Source organism: Mauremys reevesii, linkage group 15 (assembly GCF_016161935.1).
Source record: "Mauremys reevesii isolate NIE-2019 linkage group 15, ASM1616193v1, whole genome shotgun sequence".
In the NCBI taxonomy this organism is placed as follows: Eukaryota; Metazoa; Chordata; order Testudines; family Geoemydidae; genus Mauremys; species Mauremys reevesii.
The window spans coordinates 909,787-934,611 of NC_052637.1; the positions used below are offsets into that span (position 1 = coordinate 909,787).

At 50.3% G+C, this 24,825-nt stretch overlaps 1 protein-coding gene across 1 annotated transcript; it reads left to right on the top strand.

The window, feature by feature from the left end:
- The first annotated feature begins 9,054 nt into the window (after positions 1-9,054).
- Positions 9,055-22,381, top strand: LOC120383467 (acetylcholinesterase-like). Its single transcript, XM_039501626.1, has 4 exons — positions 9,055-9,097; positions 11,826-13,073; positions 16,182-16,348; positions 22,193-22,381. The coding sequence occupies exons 1-3, from the start codon at positions 9,055-9,057 to the stop codon at positions 16,262-16,264; spliced, it is 1,374 nt and encodes a 457-aa protein (XP_039357560.1). The 3' UTR covers positions 16,265-16,348; positions 22,193-22,381.
- The last annotated feature ends 2,444 nt before the right edge of the window (positions 22,382-24,825 follow it).

Sequence of the window (24,825 nt, forward strand, 5' to 3'; positions counted from 1 at the left end):
ACACATGGAGGAAGGGGTGACTGAGTGGAGGTAGAAGAACATACAGGGGGCGGGGGTAGGTCCACTTGGGGACAGGGGCAGAGGCGCCTGATTGAATGAGAGAGGCTATGGGTCAGCCAGGGTCTGCCTGGGGGAGGATCCCTAACAATCCCTCCCCGCCCCAAACCTGTTCTAGACTTCTCCCACCCACACCCAGCAACCCTCCACGTTCACACCCAGGCTGCTTCCCAGCAATTACTTCCGTCTCCCTCTGATCTCCGTCATCCCGACTCCCCCAAGCCTTTGCACTGGTTCTGAGGGGCTGAGAAATACATCTCTGTATTGTAGTGTAAATGAATTATTACTCCGAGTTGTGTATTAATATGCCTAGTAAGGAATAGATTTGTCAGAAAACACTTCCTGAATCTTTTTAGTTGTCTGTATTGCTACAGACATACTTGGCGTCAGGTATTTTGAAAGAAATTACCAAAATAGTTGAAACAGGTGTGATTATATTGTGTTATTTTGCCAAGTAAAATATGCATGATTTTGCAGAATTTTAAAATATTTTGCACTGAATTGTTAGTTTTCTGGTGCAGAATTTTTATTTTTTGGTGCAGAATTCCCCAAGAGTAAAGGGGAGAGCGCCCCCTAGTGAGCCCCCCACTCACTGCAGCACAGTGCCCCCAACACCATGCTAGGGTATTGGCGTTAGCACTGACTTCGAGGGGAGATCACCTCCTACTGAGCCCTGCTCCCTACCACCTAGTGCCTCCTAGGACCAGGCTGGGACATCTGGGTCTGCATTGACTGCAAAGAGAGAAGACTCCCTATTGAGTGTCTCCATTCCCTCTGAACAGCGCCCCCTAGTGCCCTGCTGGGTCATGGAGAACAACACCGACTTCTCTGGGGACAGCACCCCTCCACATAGCATCTGCAGACTTTTGGAGGTTTCCTTTTGAAATCCTGCCCATGCTGCAATCTTCTTAGCTTGTGAGATCCCGGTTCTGACAACATGTGGTTGGATCATGATCATTATTGACAGCTCTGGAAATGTTCGTTCCTCTTGGGGGATGGGTCTGAAATTGCCCTAGGGTTCCTCGGTTCCTTCTCATAGTCACGCAGCAATAGGGTTTTGTTATTTCTAGTTGCCACGGTTGGTCACAGTTGACCTAAGTTGCGTGAGTCACAAAGAACATTGAGTGCACGTTACTTAGTCTTGGCAAAACTCAGTGTTTCTTTATCAGTTTGAGTGATATTTTTCATGTTCATTTTAAGCCCTTTCTTCAACTTTTATTTATTTAAACTTTAGGGAAAGGTGGGGACGGGTCAGATCTAAATGTCAGTTTAGATCGAAAAAGACTAAGGCCTGGTCTACACTAGGAGTTTATGTCGAATTTAGCAGCGTTAATTCGATTTAACCGTGCAACCGTCCACACCAGGATGCTAATTAGTTCGACCTAGAGGGCTCTTTAGTTCGAATTCGGTACTCCACCCCGACGAGGGGAGTAGCGCTAAATTCGACATGGCTATGTCGAATTAGGCTAGGTGTGGATGCAAATCGAACTTAGTAGCTCCGGGAGCTATCCCACAGTGCACCACTCTGTTGACGCTCTGGACAGCAGTCCGAGCTCAGATGTTCTGATCAGCCATACAGGAAAAGCCCCGGGAAAATTTGAATTCCTTTTCCTGTCTGGCCAGTTCGAATCTCATTTCCTGTGTGGACGTCGTGGCGAGCTCAGCAGCACTGGCAACGATGCAGAGCTCTCCAGCAGAGGAGTCCATGCAATCTCAGAGTAGAAAGAGGGCCCCAGCATGGACTGACCGGGAAGTCTTGGATCTGATCGCTGTGTGGGGCGAGGAGTCTGTGCTTTCAGAGCTGCGCTCCAAAAAACGGAATGCAAAGACCTACGAGAAGGTCTCCAAAGCCATGGCACTCAGAGGATACAGCCGGGATGCAACGCAGTGCCGCGTGAAAATCAAGGACCTGAGACAAGGCTACCAAAAAATCAAAGCGGCAAACGGACGCTCCGGAGCCCAGCCCCAGACATGCCGCTTCGACGAGGCACTGCATGCCATTCTCGGTGGGTCTGCCACCACTGCCCCACCAGTGACCGTGGACTCTGAGGATGGGATAGTGTCGACGGGCAGTTTCTCGGCGATGTTCGCCGATGGGGAAGATGAGGAAGGGTTTGTGGAGGACGAGGCAGGCGACAGCGCTTACAATACTGCTTTCCCCGACAGCCAGGATCTCTTCATCAGCCTCACAGAGATCCCCTACCAACCCTCCCCGGCCGTTAACCCAGACTCTGAATCAGGGGAAGGATCAGTCGGTAAGTGCTATAAACATGTAAACATTTATTTTTAAAAAAACAGGAATAAAAACTATATGAAAAGAAGGTCAATACATATAGGGATCGAACAGAAATCCTCTTGGGACAGTTCCATGAAGCTCTCGTAGAGGTACTCGAAAAGCCTCTGCAGGAGGTTCCTGGGGAGAGGTGCCTTATTGGGTGCTCCGTGGAAGCACACTCTTCCGCGCCAGGCCATCCTGAGGTACAGTGGGAGCATTGCCTCGACCAGCATGGCAGCATAGGGCCCTGGTCTGTGCAGGGATTCACGCAGCATGCGTTCTCTGTCTCTCCTAGTGACCCGCCTCAGGGTGATCTCGCTCGGGGACTGCTGCATCTAATTAGGGGAATTACTGTAATGTTACTATTGTGAATGCTTGACTTTTCCTTTGCATAACAATGACCGTCATTTAACAGCCACGTGTTGGAGGCTGCAGAGGAAAAGCATACAGGGATCTTTCCCTGGGACAGCCGCGAGGGGCTGGAACAGGGTCAGACTTTATGCTTTCCAGATTGCCTGCAGCAGGAGGGCACTGCTATCCATTAACTGTTAAGCAGCCTAAAGTTTATGGCTTACCAGGCCTGGCTGCTACACGGATTCTGCTGTCCTGCCCCGCTTGTCCGATCTCCAGTGCAAGACCCCAGGCAATGAAAGCGAATGCCGAAAATTCGAACTTGTCCTGAGAGCAGCTGAGATAGGTGCCCTGTATGGTCTTGTTCACAGAAACTGAGTAGACTGTGTTCAGTGTTCGCAAACATGTATCTTTGCAAGGAAATCACTTCCTTTTTCCCATCACACAGCTGCTGCTCTTTCCCGAACTGCCCCGGCATCCCCCTCACAGAGGCTGGCGCACATTAGGCGGCGAAAGAAAAAGACTCGGGACGAGATGTTCGCTGAACTGATGGCCTGCTCCAGAGCCGAGGCGGCCCAGCAGAGCCAGTGGAGGGAGACCCTCTCTCAGCAGCAGCGCTCACACAGCGAACGGGAGGACAGGTGGCGGCAGGAAGACCAGCAGGCGACTCAAACGCTGCTTGGACTAATGAGGGAGCAAACGGACACGCTCCGGCGCCTTGTGGATGTTCTGCAGGACCGCAGGCAGGAGCAGAGAGCCCCCCTGAACTGTATCTGCAACCGCCCTCCCCCGCCACAAAGTCCTGTCCCCCCCTCACCCAAAATCACAAGAAGGAGGGGTGCTAGGGGCCGTGAAAACTGTCACTCCACCCCAGCAGAGCGCTCATGTACCAAACAGCTCTCATTCCCTAAAGTATGAGAATTGCTTCCCTTCCTGGCTCACCCGATCCAAAATCCCAGTTTCATCCCCCAACTGTGTAGTTGAGTATTAAAAATAGTTTGCTGTTCATTACTGTTTCCGTCATGTTTCTTTGCAGAAGACTTTGTGTGAAGGGGAGATAGGGGTTTGTTAATTGCATAGGACAGCCACCATTACCAGGGTACAGACATGGGGGCAGGATCAACAGCAGGTCACACACAGGGTGCAGTCACTAGGCACCCGGGTCACTGTGGGAGGTGTCTGCTGCCCCAGGTCAGTCTGGGAGGTGTATGCTGCCCCAGGGTCCGAGCGCCTGGCATCCACAAATGGCAAGGCAGGCTGCCCGTACCATGCCCTTCCACCCTAGCCATGAACCTCTCCGATGCCCTGAGCCCCAGCCAGAGCCATCATCCCCCTACACCTACTCACCCTTCCCACACACCCCTCACCCCTTCCTGCAAACCCACCCCTTCCTGCACACCCTCCTGTAACCGTCCTCCCCCCAGAGACCGCTGTAGGAGCAGGAGCCTGTCAGTCCTCGAGTGTAGAAGCGGTCTGTACATCACTGCACACCGTACCCACCACAGTCTGCGTCCCTGTTGGAACCCTTTAACGCAAATTCGTTAGTAAAGAAAACTTTGTGAATTAAAAATGTTCCAATAAATTTATTTTTAAACGTCTGTTGGAAGGGGAGAAACCTGGGGAACGGGGTATGTAACCGCTGAAAAAAGTCAATAGTAACTGAAACAGGGGCAGGTTCAGTTTCTCTGTAAAGAGACTGGACAGTCATAGGTTACCCTGCTCTCTGAGGAACCTAGCTTTCAAAGCCTCCCGGATGCACAGCGCTTCCCGCTGGGCTCTTCTAATGGCACGGGTGTCTGGCTGAGCGTAATCATCAGCCAGGCGATTTGCCTCAACCTCCCATCCCGCCATAAAGGTCTCCCCCTTGCTCTCACAGAGATTGTGGAGCACACAGCAAGCTGCAATAACAATGGGGATATTGGTTTCACTGAGATCCGAGCGAGTCAGTAAGCTCCTCCATCTCCCCTTGAGACGTCCGAAAGCACACTCCACCACCATTCTGCACTTGCTCAGCCGGTAGTTGAAGAGCTCCTTGTCACTGTCCAGGGTGCCTGTATAGGGCTTCATGAGCCAGGGCATTAGCGGGTAGGCTGGGTCCCCGAGGATCACTGTAGGCATCTCCACATCCCCAACAGTTATTTTGTGGTCCGGGAAGAAACTACCTTCCTGCAGGCGTCTAAACAGACAAGAGTTCCTGAAAACACGCGCGTCATGAACCTTGCCCGGCCACCCGACGTAGATGTTGGTAAAACGTCCCCTATGGTCCACCAGTGCTTGCAGCACCATTGAAAAGTAGCCCTTTTGGTTAATATACTGGCTGGCCTGGTGGGCCGGTCCCAGGATAGGGATGTGAGTGCCATCTATAGCCCCACCGCAGTTTGGGAATCCCATCGCGGCGAAGCCATCTATGACGACCTGGACGTTTCCCAGGGTCACTACCTTTGAGAGCAGTAGCTCAACGATTGCGTGGGCTACTTGCATCACAGCAACCCCCACGGTAGATTTGCCCACGCCAAAGTGGTTCGCTACTGACCGGTAGCTGTCTGGCGTGGCAAGTTTCCAGAGGGCTATGGCCACTCGCTTCTGCACAGTCAGGGCTGCTCGCATCCGGGTGTCCTGGCGCTTCAGGGCAGGGGCCAGCAAGTCACACAGTTCAAGGAAAGTGCCCTTACGCATCCTGAAGTTTTGCAGCCACTGTGATTCATCCCAGACCTGCAGCACTATGCGGTCCCACCAGTCCGTGCTTGTTTCCCGGGCCCAGACTCGCCGTCCCATAGCATGAACGTGACCCATTGCCACCATGATCTCCGCGGCGTGGGATCCCGTGCTTTGTGAGAGGTCTGTGCCACTCTGACACTTCATGTCCTCACCGTGCTGCCGGAGCCTCCTCGCCCGATTTCTCAGCAGCTGACTGTGGAAGAAGTGGACGATAAGGTGCGAGGAGTTGACAACGGCCATAAGTGCAGCGATGATCGCAGCAGGCTCCATGTTCGCAGTGCTGTGGCGTCCGTGCTGTCACTGACCAGAAAAGTGCGGTAACAGATTTCCCGCCGGCGCTTTCAGGGAGAGAGGGCGGGAGTGACGGCTGAATGACGACAGTTACCCAAAACCACCCTCGACACATTTTTCCCCCAGCAGGCATTGGGGGCTCTACCCAGCATTCCAATGGGAAGCGGGGACTGCGGGAACAGTGGGATAGCTGCCCAGAATGCACCGCTTCCAATGTCGACGCCGGCCCCGTTAATGTGGACTCACAAAGTCGAATTAGTGTCCTTAGTGTGGATACACAAATTCGAATTCATAAGGTCGAATCCACAAATTTGACCTAAGTTAAATCGAACTACTCTTGTAGCGTAGACATACCCTAAGTGAACGTTTTATAAACTGTTACAACCCAAATTGCTAACATCACATCTCAAAAGATACAAAGTAAATAGCTTTGAACAAGCAGGATTTTCCTTACTTTGCCCATCTGTATATTTCAATTATTACCGATGGAAATATTTTTGGTCACTTTGTGCATGCTTAGTGAAATCAACGTTTAGCAACTTTTATCGACATATTTGAACCCTTCCAAGCCTAATATCACTGCAGTACCTTGAGGATAGATATCTGGGGTGACAACTGGGAAAGGGAACTTCTGCTGGGGGGGAATCAGCAGTGCTCTGGGATGGGGGGAGCCCAGAGCTGGGATAGCAGGGACATGGAGGGGAGGGGGACAAGATTGAGGGGAATTGGCAGAACTGTGGGGAATGGAGGGAACTGAGGGATGTGAGGGGATAGCAGGGGGCTGCGGGTTTGGAGTGAGTAGATATTGGGTGAGTTGTTTCCTTGGGCGAATTTATTTTATCCCCATCCCTTTTCCTGAGAAAAGGTTAAAAAAAATATGGGGCATTTTTATTCTTGAGAAGTGAAGACTGAGGGGGAACCCGATAACAGTCTTCCAATATGGTCAAGAGGACGGTGACCAATTGTTCTCCATGTCCACTGAAGGTAGGACAAGGAGTAATGGGCTTAATCTGCAGCAAGGGTGTTTAGGTTAGATAATAGGCAAAACTTTCCAACTCTAGGAGTAGTTAAGCTCTGGAATAGGTTTCCAAAGGCGGCCTGGAGTCCCTATCTTTGGAAGTTTTTAAAATTAAGTTGAACAAACACCTGTCAGGAATGGTTTAGGTTCAGTTGGTCCTGCCACGGTGCAGGGGTCTGCACTTGATGACTTCTCAAGGTCCCTTCCAGCCCCACATTTTTATAAGTCTATGATTAACCCATTCTGGACCAGAGCCATTTTTAACATCAGTAAAGACCCAGAAAATCAGTTCTGAAAGTGTACCAGGAACCAAAAGGATCCACATAAGACAACCAACTTAGACTAACACTATGCCACAGGAAACTAACTGAGAACAATGCTATGCTACAGAAAACCTCTTCTAAACACCTTCAATTGCTGGTGCCGGACAATAAATAGCTCTACTGATAAAACCGTCATGGATACTCGGTTCCAAAGAGCCTCCAGTGACTAAAATGATCGACATAATACACCTTTCTGAGAACAACTCTGTACTACAAAAAACCTTGGCAGAACCCACCTTCAATAAAGTGCTCCGCTCCGTAAATCGCCTTATTAATAAAACCACCCAGAACGCCCCATTCTGAAGGTTTAGTCATAAAGCGGCTTAGAGCTGGAAATGGGCACTTCCGGGTGGGATTGGAAGTAATTTTCCGTAGGATAGTGTCATTCTTAGTGTGTTATGTGTATCATTTTTTCCCTCTGTACCGCTTCAGAACAGAGTGCCCTTGGCGATTTTATCAAGAAAGCTGTTTATTGACAAGGGCAGGCAATTGACAGTACGTTCAGAAGCAGTTTTCTACGGCATAGCATCATTCTCAGTTTGTTGTATTTTCTGTATCATTTTGGTCCGGTGTCTCTTTGGAACCGAGCGTTTTGTGCCATTCTATCAACAAAGATGCTTATTGCCCAGAATGGGAACTTGAAGTTAGATTTCCTGTGGCATAATGTTAGTCTAAGTTGGTTGTCTTATGTGGATCCTTTTGGTTCCTGGTACACTTTCAGAACTGATTTTCTGGGTCTTTATTGGTGTTAAAAATGGCTCTGGTCCAGAATGGGTTAATCATAGACTTATAAAAATGTGGGGCTGGAAGGGACCTTGAGAAGTCATCAAGTGCAGGCCTCTGCACGGTGGCAGGATCAACTGAACCTAAACCATTCCTGACAGGTGTTTGTCCAACTTATTTTTAAAAACTTCCAAAGATAGGGACTCCAGGCCGCCTTTGGAAACCTATTCCAGAGCTTAACTACTCCTAGAGTTGGAAAGTTTTTCCTATTATCTAACCTAAACACCCTTGCTGCAGATTAAGCCCATTACTCCTTGTCCTACCTTCAGTGGACATGGAGAACAATTGGTCACCGTCCTCTTGACCATATTGGAAGACTGTTATCGGGTTCCCCCTCAGTCTTCACTTCTCAAGAATAAAAATGCCCCATTTTTTTTAACCTTTTCTCAGGAAAAGGGATGGGGATAAAATAAATTCACCCAAGGAAACAACTCACCCAATATCTACTCACTCCAAACCCGCAGCCCCCTGTTATCCCCTCACAGCCCTCAGTTCCCTCCATTCCCCACAGCTGTGCCAATTCCCCTCAATCTTGTTCCCCTCTGCTCCATGTCCCTGCTATCCCAGCTCTGGGCTCCCCCCATCCCACAGCACTGCCGATTCCCCTCAGCAGAAGTTCCCTTTCCCAGTTGTCACCCCAGATATCTATCCTCAAGGTATTGCAGTGGTATTAGGCTTGGAAGGGTTCAAATATGTCGATAAAAGTTGCTAAAAGTTGATTTCACTAAGCATGCACAAAGTGACCAAAAATATTTCCATTGGTAATAATTGAAATATACAGATGGGCAAAGTAAGGAAAATCCTGCTTGTTCAAAGCTATTTACTTTGTATCTTTTGAGATGTGATGTTAGCAATTTGGGTTGTAACAGTTTATAAAATGTTCACTTAGTCTTTTTCGATCTAAACTGACATTTAGATCTGACCCGTCCCCACCTTTCCCTAAAGTTTAAATAAATAAAAGTTGAAGAAAGGGCTTAAAATGAACATGAAAAATATCACTCAAACTGATAAAGAAAGAAACACTGAGTTTTGCCAAGACTAAGTAACGTGCACTCAATGTTCTTTGTGACTCACGCAACTTAGGTCAACTGTGACCAACCGTGGCAACTAGAAATAACAAAACCCTATTGCTGCGTGACTATGAGAAGGAACCGAGGAACCTTAGGGCAATTTCAGACCCATTCCTCAAGAGGAACGAACATTTCCAGAGCTGTCAATAATGATCATAATCCAACCACATGTTGTCAGAACCAGGATCTCACCTGGAGCGGTTCTCACAAGGTAAGAAGGTTGCAGCATGGGCAGGATTTCAAAAGGAAACCTCCAAAATCTGCAAATGCTACGCAGAGGGGTGCTGTCCCCAGAGAAGTTGGTGCTGTTCTCCATGCCCCTGCAGGTTACTAGGGGGCGCTGTTCAGAAGGAATGGGGACACTCAATAGGGAATGTTCTCTCTTTGCAGTCAATGCAGACCCAGATGTCCCAGCCTGGTCCTAGGAGGCACTAGGTGGTAGGGAGCAGGGCTCAGTAGGAGGTGATCTCCCCTCGAAGTCAGTGCTAATGCCAATACCCTAGCATGGTGTTGGGGGCGCTGTGCTGCAGTGAGTGGGGGGCTCACTAGGGGGCGGTCTCCCCTTTACTCTTGGGGAATTCTGCACCAAAAAATAAAAATTCTGCACCAGAAAACTAACAATTCAGTGCAAAATATTTTAAAATTCTGCAAAATCATGCATATTTTACTTGGCAAAATAACACAATATAATCACACCTGTTTCAACTATTTTGGTAATTTCTTTCAAAATACCTGACGCCAAGTATGTCTGTAGCAATACAGACAACTAAAAAGATTCAGGAAGTGTTTTCTGACAAATCTATTCCTTACTAGGCATATTAATACACAACTCGGAGTAATAATTCATTTACACTACAATACAGAGATGTATTTCTCAGCCCCTCAGAACCAGTGCAAAGGCTTGGGGGAGTTGGGGTGACGGAGGTCAGAGGGAGACGGAAGTAATTGCTGGGAAGGAGCCTGGGTGTGAACGTGGAGGGTTGCTGGGTGTGGGTGGGAGAAGTCTAGAACAGGTATGGGGCGGGGAGGGATTGTTAGGGATCCTCCCCCAGGCAGACCCTGGCTGACCCATAGCCTCTCTCATTCAATCAGGCACCTCTGCCCCTGTCCCCAAGTGGACCTACCCCCGCCCCCTGTATGTTCTTCTACCTCCACTCAGTCACCCCTTCCTCCATGTGTCCCTGCACCCTCCTGCCCCTGTCCTCAGCTTGCCCTGCACTCCCCCTCGGCCCCTCTCTGCCCCCATGTGTCCCTGCACCCCCACTCCAATTCAGACCCCCCAATCTGTTCCCCCACTAGCCCTTACGAACCCCACTCTGTGACCCCCCCAGCAGCCTCATGTGCCCCTCACTGTCCACCCCCCCTCCCATATCCCGTGCCTTCCAACCTGGCCCTACCAGCATGGCCCTGTGAAGAAGGCAACCCCTTCTCTTCCCTACCCACAGCTGGGGCTGGCCCGGGAGTGGCTGCTCTCTGTTCTGGCGCCACCGCAGCCCCTGGTGGCTGAAAGACATAACTGCAACAGAATGTATTTTCTGCAGAATTCTTTTTGCATGGCACATGAATTCTGGGCAGAATTCCCCCAGGACCACCTCTTGCAGCTGGAGCTGTCTGAAATACCCCGCTGGGGTGCTGAGCTGCAGGGTATGCTGCTTTTCACATTTGAAATAACCAACTCTCACTTCTCACTGCATATCCCCTAGCACTTTCCCTCATTGGAGGGGTAGAAACCCAGGCAACTGTCCAATCATCCCCTAGAGTTATTCCATTCTGCCCCTTCCTCTAAAATCCACTTCTCTTTTCTTTGGACATGAATTCCCCATTCACTTCCAAGTGCCCAGATGACCTACCCCAGAGTTGGCTGCAATTCAGGGATCAGGGCACCTGCATCCCTAGAACTCTCACGCTGTTTACCCAACTGAGTCTCTGTTTCCAAACCCCTTGGCTCCAGACCCACCTGGCTGGCACAGATCTCACCCCCCTTTGTGTTTGCAGAGTCTAATGAGGACACAGATTTGAGGATAAATAAGCCCCAGTGGCTGCTTCCTGGCTGTTATTCTCAGCATTGGAGGCTTCCCGTTTCCCCAGCATCCCCCATTCGCCTTTGTGCTGAGCTGAGAGACACAGAGAAAGCCACAAAGCCGCAATTGCACCAAGGAGAAGGGCAGGTGAGTCTGTGCCACTGGCGAGCTAGGGACAGAGGGGCAAAGGGAGGGAAGGAGGTAGAAGAGCAGCTGGAATTGGGATCACTCTAGGTAATTACCCATCTTGGGCCAGCCTATACTCTCCCCTGGTCCCAAGGCCCGCTGGGGATATCAGTTGGCGGCTCCTTCATGGGGCCGTGAGCACGGGCGTGTATTTGGTGCGGTTTACCCCTGCCCCAGACACCTGCCCCTTCTGCGGCGGGAGGGAGACCGTGGCGCACGTTTACTTAGAGTGCGCCCGGTTGCAGCCCCTATATCGGCTCCTCACCAATATCCTGCTTCGTTTCTGGCTGCACTTTCCCCCCCAGCTCCTTCTCCATGCACTCCCTATCCATCCCTTAGGCTGGGGGGCGGGATCTGTTAACTTCCGCCCACCCACTTCCCGGAAACCCAATAGGTACTACCCTTTCCACAGACCCCATTCTCAGACCTGAGATTAGAACCCAGGAGTCCAGACTCCCAGCCCCCCCTGCTCTAACCCATTAGACTCCCCTCCCCTCCCCGAGCTAGCGTCATGGTTGATGCCAATCTGGAAGTTGAGCAGGGAGCCAGAGAATGAGTGGTACACACCAAGGGGCTCTATTTCCTAACTGGGATCTAGTCTGAAGTACGGAGCTCCCTTCTGATGGTAATTAGGCAGCTGGGACTGGATGGGACCCAGCTCCCCCTAGAGGAGAAAGGCCTCAGATCCTGTTCCCTGTAACTCCCTGTGGGGGGGGGGGGGTTCCCTTACAGCTGCCGCAATGCTGGGACTCCTCCCCGCACTCTCCTGCCTGCTCCTCCTCTCCCTGACAGGCCCCAGCTCTGGCTCCGATGACGATGGCACCGTGGTGCTCACCACCAGCGGCCCCATACGGGGCAAGCGCCTACATGCCGGCTCTGGCACAGTGACGGCCTTCCTGGGCATCCCCTACACTAAGCCCCCCGTGGGGGCCTTGCGCTTCCGGAAACCGCTTCCCCACCAGCCCTGGAGCCAAGTCCTGGAGACCACCAACTTCGGCAACACCTGCCACCAACCTCCGCTCCCTGGTTACCCTCAGGCTGATGTCTGGACACCCAAAATACCACAGTCTGAGGACTGCCTCTTCCTCAATGTCTGGGTGCCCCATCCCCAGCCTAATGTGATGGCCCCCATTTTCGTCTGGATCCACGGCGGGGGGTTCTTCACAGGGGCAGCCTCCCTCGATGTCTATGACGGGCGCTTCTTAGCCGACACTGAGAACGTGATCGTGGCCTCCATGAACTACCGGCTGGGGGCGCTGGGTTTCCTGTCTCTGCCCCCGGCCGCCCCAGGGAACGCCGGCCTGTGGGACCAGCGCTTGGCACTGCGCTGGCTGCAGGACAACGCAGCCGCCTTCAGAGGGGACCCAGCCCATTTCCTCCTTTTCGGCCAGGACGCTGGGGCTGTGTCAGTCGGCTTCCACCTCCTCTCCCCGGGGAGCCGGCCCCTCTTCACTCGCGCCGGATTTCAGAGTGGAGCCCCGAACGGACCCTGGGCTTGGATTTCACTTGAAGAGGCCCAGGAGAGAGGCCAGAGGCTGGGCCAGCTGCTGGGCTGCACCGATGGTAACAGCACAGCCCTGGTGAGCTGCCTGCAGGGGAAGGAACCCGGTGAGTTCTCCAAACACGAGTTCTCCATCTTGAACCACAAGAAGCAACTGAGGCTGCCCTTTGTGCCGACACCAGATGGGGATTTTCTCCCTGATACACCACCAAGACTCCTGCAGGCTGAGCACGGCCAGCGGATACCTGTCGGGGTTGGTTTCAACACCAACGAAGGCTCCTACATATTATACTTTGCTGCCTCTAGCCTCAACCTGGAAAACGCCAGCTCCATCGGCTGGGAGGAGCTGCTGCAGGTGGTGAGGCTGATAGTGCCAGGGGTGCCAGACGAGGCCATCCAAGCTATGGCACAGTGGTACATCCAGGAGGGGGAGGAGCAGGGAGAGGCACGGTACCGATGGGCCATGGAACAGATTGCTGGTGAGTATGTTGTTGTGTGCCCGATACTGAAGATGGTAAGGCAAGAGGCAGAGGCATAGGCTGGAAATCCTGTGTGCACCTACCACTTCGCCCACCGTAGCAGCGGCTTGTCCATACCTGAATGGATGGGGGTGCTACAGGGCTCTGAGATTCCCTACTAGTTCGGGACCCTGGCATCTGTTGTAGGATCCAATCACACAGAGGCTGAGGTAGCGCTCAGCCACAGGGTGATGCATTACCTTGCGGTGTACGCCTGGAGCGGGTAAGGGAATCCCCCACAATTCTCTTGTCTCCCCGATCCAGACCATGAGAGCAGCTGTAACTCTTTGTCCAAATGTCCGCCACATCCAGGATCCGCCAGCTCAAAGCCATGGCAAAGACGGGGTCTCTGAAAAACAGATAATCTATTTGGGTGAACCCCGTGACCCAGAGCTGAACTTACTTCAGGGAGGTAAAATCTCAGCCCCCTGGTTCCAGGTTAGGGATAATTCCCTTCTTCCCACATCAGGATGTCACTGGCCCTGCGAACACACCCAAGGTAACAAGGTTTTCAGCTAGTAGTGAATGATCTCAAAGTTCTGCCTGCCCTTTCCCAGCCCTGCCACACAAACTCAGGGGAGGTTTATGCTACAAACACTATTCAGGCCTGGCTACATCAGCTCATCATGTCGATATAGCCTGCAGCAGCAAACAGGGTTGCTCCAGTAGCTGGGAAGCATCATCTTCCCAAAAAACAGGAGCTACATTGACAAAAGCATCTTTCCATCGGCATAACTACAGCTACCCTACAGGCTAGGTCAGCATAGCTGTGACAGTCAGGGGGGTGGTTTTTTCACATCTCTGCTTAAGAAAACTGTGGCAATGTAACTGTTAAGCATACAGTAGGGCATAGATAAAAAGACATGCTCCCTTGCAACAAAAATAAGCAAGCAAACCCCCAAAAGAACCCTCTTCAATATTCCCCATTCTGGTCCCAATCATCCAGCATGGGCTAATTTCTTCCCAGATTAGGGAAGGCAGCTGTGGAAAAACAAAAAACATAATATACCACAGATGGAAGAAAGGAGACGTTTATAGTAATGAGTATAAATCAGACATTAGGAATTGTAGAAAATTGATAAGGGAAGCAAAGAGGCACATGAAGAACTCTATGGCCAGCAGCATTTAGGACAATAAGAAGGAGTTCTTTGACGATATTAGGAACAAAAAGAATTCTTACAATAGAATTGGTCCATTACAAAATGGAAATGGTAATGCAGAAAAGGCTAAATCTGGGGAAAAAACAAATGATGTAGAAATGATGCACAAATGATGTAGTCTCATTCTATGATAATGATAACACTCTTTCCATTCCACTAGTATCTCTGGAAGCTTTTAAAGAGAAGCTACTAAAGTTAGACACTTTTAAATCAACAGGTCCAGATAATTTATATCCAAATGTTTTGAAAGAGCTGGCTGAGGTACTCACTGGCCTCTTAACACTGATTTTCAGTATATCATGGCGCACTGGGGAAGATCCAGAAGATTGGAAGAAAGCTAATGTCATGCCAATTTATAAGAAAGTTAAATGGGATCACCTGGGTAATTATAGGGTGTTGATAAATTGGAAAGGGTTCAGAGGTAGGATGACCAGATGTCAAAACTGAAATATTGAGATGTGGGAGGGAGGGGGGAGCCTGTGCGCAGGAGCCTTTGCTTGTTTGTCCAGTGTCCCGGCCTAACATCGGTCGGGACGCAGGACAAACAAGCAAATATCGGGACAGTCCTGATAAAATCGGGACGTCTGGTCATCCTATCCAGAGAAGAGCCACAAGAATGTCTCAGGGATTTGAAACCTTGCCTTACAGCGATAGACTTAAGGATCTCAATCTACGTAGCTTAACTAAGAGAAGGTTAAGGGGCCTATAAATACCTACCCGGGGACCAAATCTTTAATAACTGGTCTTCAGTCTGGCAGAGAAAGGTCTGACATGATCTAAAGGTGGGGAGTCAAAGCAAGATCAATTCAGACTTCAAATAAGGTATAAATGTTTGACCCTTAGAGTAATTAATGATTGGAACAGTTTTCTAAGGGTCGTGGCAGATTCTCCATCACTGATGATTTTAAAATTAAGTTTGAATCTTTTTATGTAAGATCTGCTCTAGGAATTGTTTGGGGGAACAACTGTGGCCCGTGTTATACGGCAGGTTCTACTAGATGATCACAATGGTCTCTTCTGGTCCTGGACTCCAGGGAGGGCCACCCCCATGTGTTCGGACACATACCCTGTTCACATCCCTGCTAGTTGCCCGTCTTCATGTTCAGGGAGGCCATCTTAACTGAGGGTAGTCATTGGCTTCTGCCTCCTTAAGAACAATGGCAGGTGGTGGCCATCTTTCCCAGGAACAACCTGGCTGCCATGCGCAAGGGCTGTAGGCAAATGGCAGCTGACTCAGGGCAGCTGGTGGCTTCAATCACCTTGATCACAGTGAGATATGGTGGTCATTTTTTGTAAGGGCAGCATCCTAGTTGAAAGGACAAGTGAGAGACGCCATCTTAAGTAAGAGCAAAACTTGACACTCCCTCCCAGTTCAGATCCTCCTATCTATGCCCCCGCATTCCCTATCCATGCCCCCCCCCGCATGTTACTCTGCTCCCCACACTGGCCTTTCCTGTCTGTGAGCACTAAGGATGCCCATCTTCTCTGAGGGAAGCCTGGCTTCAGTCCCATTGCAAACAAGGGAAAACAGTGACCATCTTCCCTAGGGGAAATCTCATTTTACAAAGAGTCTCAGCCCAATGTCAGCCATTATTACTCAGGGCGGCCTGTGGCTTCAATCTCATGGAGAACAATGGAATAAAGTGGCCATGTTTATAAAGGGCAACCTGTAGCATCACCCCATATGAAAAGACCGGGAGGCACCACCCTTCTTAACTGAGGGCAGCCTCTGGCTTCACTCTCATTTGCAACAACAAGGGATGGCAGCCATTTTGGAAAGAGGCCAAACTTTTCAAGTTGGCTCATAATCACCCCTGCATCCGGGATGTTAGACGCCAGCTGGGGCACATTCCTGTCCCCACCAAGCCACAGTACTAACCTCAGTGGGGCATGTTCATTTTCCATGCAGGAAACCCATGGTGGGGGAGGGCAGCAAGAAGCAGTGGCCCGCCTACGACCCCGCAAAGGAGAACTTTGAGCGCATCGCCCTGAAGCCGCCCAAACCTGAGACGGCATCATCCGCCTCGCGCTGTGAATTCTTGGCATCACTGCTGTCAGAGAAACCAAAGGCCCCAGGTGAGCATCAGCGGGATGAGAGGATGACGGCCCTAGAGGGGAAAGGCCCTGTCTCTCCCCACCCCTCTCAGCCACCCTTGGGCTGGATTGGAGAAGGCTCCCCTCTAGAAGCAAAAGATCCAGGCTCACATTCCCATTTCCATGAGCTCTTCTGGTCTCCTAGAGATGCTCCATTCTCCTGACTGGGGTACAACTTGCATATCCTGGCAACTCCAGATCCCATTGGCTGTGGTTCTACCCCATCTTCTGGTGCTCAGCCCCTCTGGGTCGGAGGATGACACCCATGTTTCCTCTCCAAGGTCTCCCCGTGTAGCTCCCATTTCAGGGGAGGAGGCATGAGCTCAGACAGAGGGATTCCCAGTAGGGTGAGTGGGGATTGAGGGAAGGATCAAGAACACTGTGGGCTGAGGGTAAGTGGCCTGTAATGACACAGAAGAGAAAGGCGGCAATGAAAGAATGACATGCAGCTGACTCTGGGGAGGGATTCAGCTGCTGTGTAACTGTGTAAGACGGGGATTCAAGGAGAATCCAATAACCACTGGGAATCCTGTATGCCAGGGGGCCTCTTATGGGAGGCAGAACAGACCCTTGCATGTTGGACTCTGGGGTAACGGACACTGGGAAACATGGGAACTCCAGCATGTGGAAGCAGGGAAAGAATTAACAAGGATTTGAAGGGGATTTTAATGCATGTCAGTCAGTTAGCAAGAGTTAGACTAGCTGTAAGCCTAATGACGTGAGACTTGTAGAAGCAAGGATAGTGTGAGGCAAGAGGAAAAGAACTGTGTAAAAAGTTATTATGACCTTGTACTGATAACCAAATATGCAGGCTTGCGTCTTCTTGGAGTGAGACAAATAAGATAGCAGAAAGGCTTATGTATAAACAAAATGTAGTTGTTGCTCATTATTGTCTGTATTATTGCTAGTTATTGTCTTTAACAAAGGTATAAAGGCTTGCTGTAATTGTTTACCAGTTGAGAGACCTGTCCGGGACTGGGACAACCCTGTGTCCTAGGGCACTCCCTTCCTCTATTGTAATTACTAGAGAAAGAATAAAGTATTTGATTTTGCTGCACCCAAAGAAAAAGCGAGAACTGAGTTTTTCTCCGACAATTTGGGGGCTCGTCCGGGATGGCAACGCCCACGGACCCACAGACGGCTACTACGGATCGTTCCCCTTCGAACCCCATGGCGCCACAATAGAGGTAAGAGACCTTTTGAAATCTCTATTGGGGTGTCGGAGGAGGACTGTCTGTGGGGACGTCTGTCTCTGTTGGGCTCACGCCATCTGAACTTATTGACTGTGCAGCAAGATCAGATGCAGAGTGGTATTGGGGAAAGGCCCCAAAAAGGTTAGTTTATAGCAGTATTGGGAACTGCTGAGTTGGCCAACAAGGTAAATGCATAGGTAAATGCATAAGGTAATGCATAGGTAAATACATTAGAATGTACCGGTGCTGAGGGGTTTTTTTACCGCCTCAAGAGGGGTTGTCATACCGCCTCATGGTATTGGTCCGGACCAGGTAAAGATGCATCGTGGTTAAAAAAAAAAAAAAAAAGGTTAAAAAAAGAAAAAAGGGGAAAAAAAGAGGCCTTGGTGTGTGTGTGTGTGTGTACACCAGTGTGAGTGGCTGTTACCGGAAGACGCCCAGAGTACCCTGTGAAGCGAAAGCTCGTGACCAGGACTACTCTAACGCAAGCCCGGTAACTAGTGGATCTTTAGGAGATCCGACCTACGGTGGGCTGACTCGGCCTGGCATAGTCCGGCGAGGAAGCTACCTGGGTCTAGGAGTGTGAACCCATCTTCCCTCCCCTTTCCCTTCCGTGTGGGCTACTGACAGTCTGATCATCTCACTGGATGCAATCAGAGTAAGCGGCACCGTCTCCCAGAGACTAGCCGACGCTCTTTGCTGAAGGGAGTTGTAGGAGAGTCGTGGTCATCCTCGTTAGTCTCTCCTGTGTGAGTACCCTGTAGGGAGAGATCCTCAGTTTATGATCCGCTAGCGCGGACAGGGCACCCCGCCTGTTTGTGTGATTGGAAAATGGGGGAGGGACAGTCTAAACATTCCACCTTACCCCCTAAGGGTACCCCAGCATATTACATGTACATACATTATGGTCCTAAAACCTGCAGGTATTTAAATGATTGGAATCTGTACATGCGTGAAAATTCATTTAAACAATACCCATTAGAAGGTACCTTTGAGTTAGATAAACTTACATACCTCAGCGGAACCCTTACTTCATCAGCCTCTGATGCGCAGTGGGAGCAGTTTATGTATTGGTGGGAGGAAGCAACAAAGAGACTCCATGAGTCTCGGGTGCGGAGTCTAAAGGACTCCCAGGAAAAATTAAAAACTGAAGTACAGGATTTGAAACTTAAATGTAAGACATACAAATGTCTTCCTGCTCGAGCAAATCCCTCTGCTTCTCTTTATCCCCAATTAGTTAAGGCTGAAAGTGAGGAGGAGACTGCTGAGGACATAGTGGATTTTTTTAGCAGCATTCCACAGCCGCAGCCAGTACCTCCCACTGCCCCCCCTACTCAGGCTATGCCGGCGGTGGTAATATCGCCGCCGCAAGTATCAACTGCACAAATTGTTCATTCGCCTTCTTCGGAAGAATTCTCTTCTTCACTACTGAGTGATTCTGATCTTCCCAGTAGCCCAATCAACCCTGGTTCTGCTGATAACAATGCCCGCTACTTTCTTAGAAGCACGGCACAGACACTCCAGGCTCCTTTGAGAGACTTGCCTGGAGCTGTAGGGGGGTTAGTTAAGGTGCATGCCCCTTGGACACCTGGAGATCTTAGAAACTTGGTAAAAGAATTTCCTAAAATCAGGGAGGAGCCAGAAAAGTTTAGAGAAGAGCTCCAGACAGTGATTCAGTGCTATAATCCATCTTGGGCAGATATTAATCAACTTTTGCGAGCGGTACTGCCAGCTGAAGTTCAACAACGGCTTATCAGACAGGCAGCTTGGCCTGATACCGACCCTGGAATTGAGCGTGAATTGAGAGAGGCTAGGAACCGTCTCTTAACCTCTATTACGGAGGTTTGTCCTAAGAAAACAGATTGGACAAAAATTACTAACTGTAAACAGAACAAAGGAGAGTCCCCTGCTGATTATCTAGATAGACTGACAAAGGTCTTTGAACAGCATTCGGGAATTGCTAATCCAGCTGAAAATGCCAGAGAAGCGGTAGGAGCTGCTTTTGTTCAGGGACTCTTACCAAAAGTTCAGCAACCATTAAGAACTATTTGTATTGGCTGGCAAACTAAACCCCTTTCAGAATTGGTGACAGTTGCCAATCATTGTACAGCTTGCATAGAGCAGAAAAAAGAAAATACTGAAACAAAACTTATGGCTTTGCAATTACAAACTTATCAAAACAGGGGCCGTGGGGGAATAAAACGAGGACGAGGTCGTGGGCGAGGTATGGGAAGGGGTCCCTCGTATCCTGCCCAGACTCCTGCCCTGACTGGGAGCACTGCATGCCACTTTTGTGGTCAGGAGGGACACTGGAGAAATGAGTGTCCAAACCGACTATCTCAAAACCCTCCTCTGTTCCCAAATCCTGAAGCGCCTGCTTTTTCCCCCACAGAATACCCCTTACTAGGACAGCCTGAGGGAACGTAACTGCATCATGAATCCTTTAATTCCTATTAATCAGGAAGGCCCATATGTTAAATGTAAAATTGCAGGAAAATCTGTTACTTGTCTTGTGGATACCGGAGCTAGTAAGTCTGCTTTAAGATCCTCAGAGTTTCCCTCTGTTCCTTTGTCAGCGTTGTCTGTTAATGCTGTAGGCATTTCAAACTGTCCTGTTTCGCATCCTGTCACAAAACCCCTTGCTGTTTTGCTAGTGTCCCTCGCTGATGAGCACGTGTTTTTGCTCAGCCCCTCCTCTCCTGTGAATTTGCTGGGAAGGGATCTGTTGTGTAAATTAGGTTGTACCATTTATTGTACACCAGATGGCGTATTCTTACAAGTTCCTGATGAGAATACTACTGGTGTTGGCCACACTCCATATAGCAGAGCCAACAAAATCAAAGATACATCTCAGCCCTGACCTTGTGCATTTGTTATCACAAGTGCCCCCCCATCTCTGGTCTCGTCATGCAAATGAAGTGGGACAGATTAGGACAGCCGAGCTGGTTAAAATTCTTATTGACCCTGCTAAAACTTTGCCAAGGGTTCCACAATACCCACTGCGTCCTGAAGCAGAGGAAGGAATAGCTCCAGTCATAGAGTCTTTATTACAACAGGGTATTATTGTTCCCACGATTAGTTCTTGTAATACTCCTATCTTTCCTGTAAAGAAGCCAGGAAAGAACACCTATTGGTTTGTTCAAGACCTCCGTGCGATTAACGCTGTTGTTTTACCTTCTTTTCCTGTGGTTCCAAATCCAGCTACAATTCTTTCTTGTATTCCACCGTCAGCCACTTATTTTACTGTTGTGGATTTGTGTTCAGCTTTTTTTTCTATTCCCATTCACCCAGATAGTCAGTATTTGTTTGCCTTCACTTACAAAGGATGTCAGTATACCTGGACCAGATTACCCCAAGGGTATACTGAGTCTCCATCCCTGTTTTCCCAGATCCTAAAGAAGGATCTGGATGATGTGGTTTTCCCCGGTAAATCAGTGCTTATACAGTATGTGGATGACCTTTTGCTGGCATCTTTCTTTTTTGAATCTTGTAAAACTGATACTTTGACACTTTTAACTGCTTTAGCTGCCAAAGGTCACAAAGCATCCCAGGAAAAACTCCAACTGTGTCAACCCAAGGTTCATTATCTTGGTCATGATATTTCTCATGGCACGCGTCATTTGTCAAATTCTCGTATTTCAGCTATTTTAAATATACCTAGGCCTGGTACTATTTCTCAAATGCGTACTTTTCTGGGCATGACTGGATACTGCAGACAGTGGATTTTAGGTTATGCAACAGTGATTAAACCCTTACAAGATCTGACTAAGTCAGGTACCCCTGAGCCACTTCCTTGGCCCCCAGAGGCTGAGAGAACTTTTGTTGCTATCAAACAGAGACTATCCAGTGCACAGGCTCTGGGGCTTCCTGACTATACTAAACCATTTACTCTTTTCTGTCATGAGCGTAATGGGTTTGCTTTGGCTGTACTAACGCAAAATCACGGAGACAAACACCGTCCCATTGCTTATTACAGTACTACCCTAGACGCTGTGGCAGTTGGATTTCCCCTTGCAGCAGCCCTTTCGGTTCAGGTATCTGAATCTATTGTTTTAGGATCTCCTTTGATTGTTGCTGTTCCTCATGCTGTGGCTGCACTTTTGTTAAAATCTAAGACACAGCATTTATCCACTTCTCGTCTTACAAAATATGAGCTCGTTTTGCTATCTTCATCTCACATTACTTTGGCTCGTGGCCCTGTTCTTAATCCGGCCTCTTTGTTGCCTGGGCCTGAAGACGGAGAACCACATGATTGTGTGTTTGTAACATCTGTCCTTACTCGTCCTAGAGATGATTTACTAGATGTGCCTTTGCAAAATCCTGATCTCCTTTATTTTGTGGATGGCTCCGATAAGCAGAACAGCGTCCCCTACTGGTAGAATACAGCACTGGGTGGCACTAAATGAGGGGGGACGGCCTTCACCTGACCCCCTCGCATGACGCTCTTTGCAGAAAAGCGCCCCCTAGTGCACAGAGATTACCACTGATCATAAGGGCTGAGCATCCCATACTGAGCCTGTGCAGCACCTGGTTTTCCCTGCAGGTCTCCTCTCCTGTTTACAAATAGACCAACCCCTGAATAGTCTGAACTCATCCCGGCTGCTGTTAACCCCACTCATTGTGTGTCCCACAGGAGCAGACGTGCCCAGCGTGGGGGGCCGTGAATGAAGAGCTGAGCAATTACAATCCCCTGAAGGAGGGGAGCCCTCCCTGCAGACAAGAGCATCCAGTTCCTGTTAGTGCCTGCAATTCATTAACGAGGATCCTGCTAATGAACCAGCTGGGAATCCACGGATTGACCCTCCCTCAGCAATTCCTCCATCCCCAATGCATTAAAGCATATTCAGTCTGGAGACAGAACCCTGGTGTGTGAGGTTGACCAGCTGCTCCTGAGCAGGAGACAAAGAGAGTGTTGGCGCGATGGGAGTTGTGTTGAGTTAATGGGGAACAAAGATTACGTAGGGGGTAAATGCTGCTCTGGTGTTTGAAGAGGCAAAGGACAAAATGCAGAGATCACACACTGCACCCAAAGATATGGAACCCGGGAGTCCTGACTCCAGCCTACCTGGTCTAACCAACTAGACCCCAATCCCCTCCAAGTTCTGAGATAGAACCCAGGCGTTTTGACTTCCAGCTCACACGTCTCTTAACCTTTAGACCCCATCTCGTCCCCAGACAGGGGATAACACCCAGGAGTCCTAACTCCCAGCCCCCCTCTTTTCTAATCACTACAGACCAGGGGCGGCTCTAGGAATTGCGCTGCCCCAGCAGGGCGGCACGCCGCAGGGGGCGCTCTGGCGGTTGCCGGTCCCACAGCTCCGGTGTACCTCCTGCAAACATGCCTGCGGAGGGTCCTCTGGTCCCGCGGCTCTGGTGGACCTCCCGCAGGCATGCCTGTGGGAGGTCCACCAGAGCCGTGGGACCAGCAGACCCTCCGCAGGCATGCCTGCGGGAGGTCCACCGGAGCCGCCTACCGCCCTCCCGCGGGACGCCGCCCCAAGAATGCGCTTGGCACGCTGGGGTCTAGAGCCGGCCCTGCTAGAGACCACTCCCCTTCCAGTCTTTGGGAGAGAACCCAGGAATCCTGACTCCCACCCTCTGTGCTCTAACCCACTAGCCCCAATCCCCTCCTTGATGGTGCTCAGTGGACTGTGAGGAAGAACCGTACACACCAGGGACTTTAAGGAAATCGGTGGTTTATTGATGACATTTGTGAGCCATTAGACAATACAAGCCACAGAGACAGATCTTTTCTCAGCCAGCTGGCAGGGTCTGGGGAGGAGGCTAAGTGGGGATAGGGATAGGGAGAGTGCCCCACATGCACACAGCACCCTCTCCCCATGACCCCCAGCCCTGCACAGATCCCCTCTGAGAGGCAGGGACTCTGTGGTCCAATCAGCCCTCAGCCTCCCTGCTCAGGGGCTGGTGGGGTTTGGGAGAGAGGCCCTGGTTCACCTCGAGGTTGGGCTGAGTCTCCACAACTCAGTGCGCACTGATGGAAATGACAAAATCTGGAACCAGAGCCCTTGAGAGCATGAAGGCCCCATGTCCCTTTCCCCATCCCCTGAACCAGCTGGTTCCCGCCCCTCCTCACTTCAGATCCAGGATCCCCTAGAGGGGAAAGGCCCATGTTCAACCACCTAATCATTGTCCCAGTTACCAGGGCTGGTGGCTCAGACCCCTAGAGCACATGAGATTGGCACAACTCTTGCAGAGCAGCCATCCCCTGGAAGGGCAAGACCCCAGATCCTGACTTCCAGCATGCCTTTCATAGAACATCAGGGTTGGAAGGGACCTCAGGAGGTCATCTAGTCCAACCCCATCTCAAAGCAGGACTGATCCCCAGACAGATTTTTGCCCCAGATCCCTAAACGAACCCTTCTAGGATTGAGCTCACAACCCTGGGTTTAGCAGACTAATGTTCAAACCACTGAGCTATCCCACCCCCTTATGGCTCAGTTCTCTCAGATCAACTCAGAGCTCAGTTGAAGAAGCACTGAACCATCATTTCTCCCATCGTTAACTGCTGTATCTATTATTATTTCTCCTGCTCTGACAAGATGAGTGGCACTTTGCAGGCAGGCTGGGCCGACTACGCTCATGTCCGAATGGTCCTGGCATACTTATGGCGCTGGTTCCCAACCTTTCAGTGCAGTGGGCGCTGGATGAGTGGCCACCAAAATGCTGCCAAGGAGCACGGCTACCAGACAAGCAGCCGACAAAATGCCTCCAAGAAGCGGCAACGCCAAGAAGCATCTCTGCCAAAATGCCACCGAGCAGCGGCATTTCGGCAGCGACGCTTCTTCATGTTGCCGCTTCTTGGTGGCATTTCGGCAGCTGATTGTCCAGCGGCTGCACTCCTTGGCGGTGGGGTGCTCCCTTGTCAGTAGACAGGTGCACATAGATGCCCCGGTGGGCGCCATGGCGGACGCAGGCACCGCGTTGGGGACCAATGACTTATAGTAACATGGCCTTTACACCAAGCTAGCAAAGTGTGCCTTTAATCAGGCCTCCACAGAGTTCTTGAGCTTCATCTTATCTGCAGAAGGGATCCAGATGGACCCAAGCTCTCCAAGATTGGCTGACCCGCCACGGCCCCTCCACCCTTCCCCCACCCCACACATACACAGAGTATGTGACCTGCAACACTTCCTGGTGTTTGCCAACTTTTATCAATGATTTATCCTGAACTTTTCAAAACAAATTGAGCCCCTGACCATTCTCCTCCAGAAAAATGCCCGGTTCCATTGGTCTACTGAGGCCCAG

Coding starts and splice junctions, on each gene's coding strand:
- LOC120383467 (XM_039501626.1), top strand. CDS start 9,055: ATGTTGTCAGAACCAGGATCTCACCTGGAGCGGTTCTCACAAG. Junction 9,098..11,825: donor CCTGGAGCGGTTCTCACAAG/GTAAGAAGGTTG, acceptor GTTCCCTTACAG/CTGCCGCAATGCTGGGACTC. Junction 13,074..16,181: donor GGCCATGGAACAGATTGCTG/GTGAGTATGTTG, acceptor TTTTCCATGCAG/GAAACCCATGGTGGGGGAGG.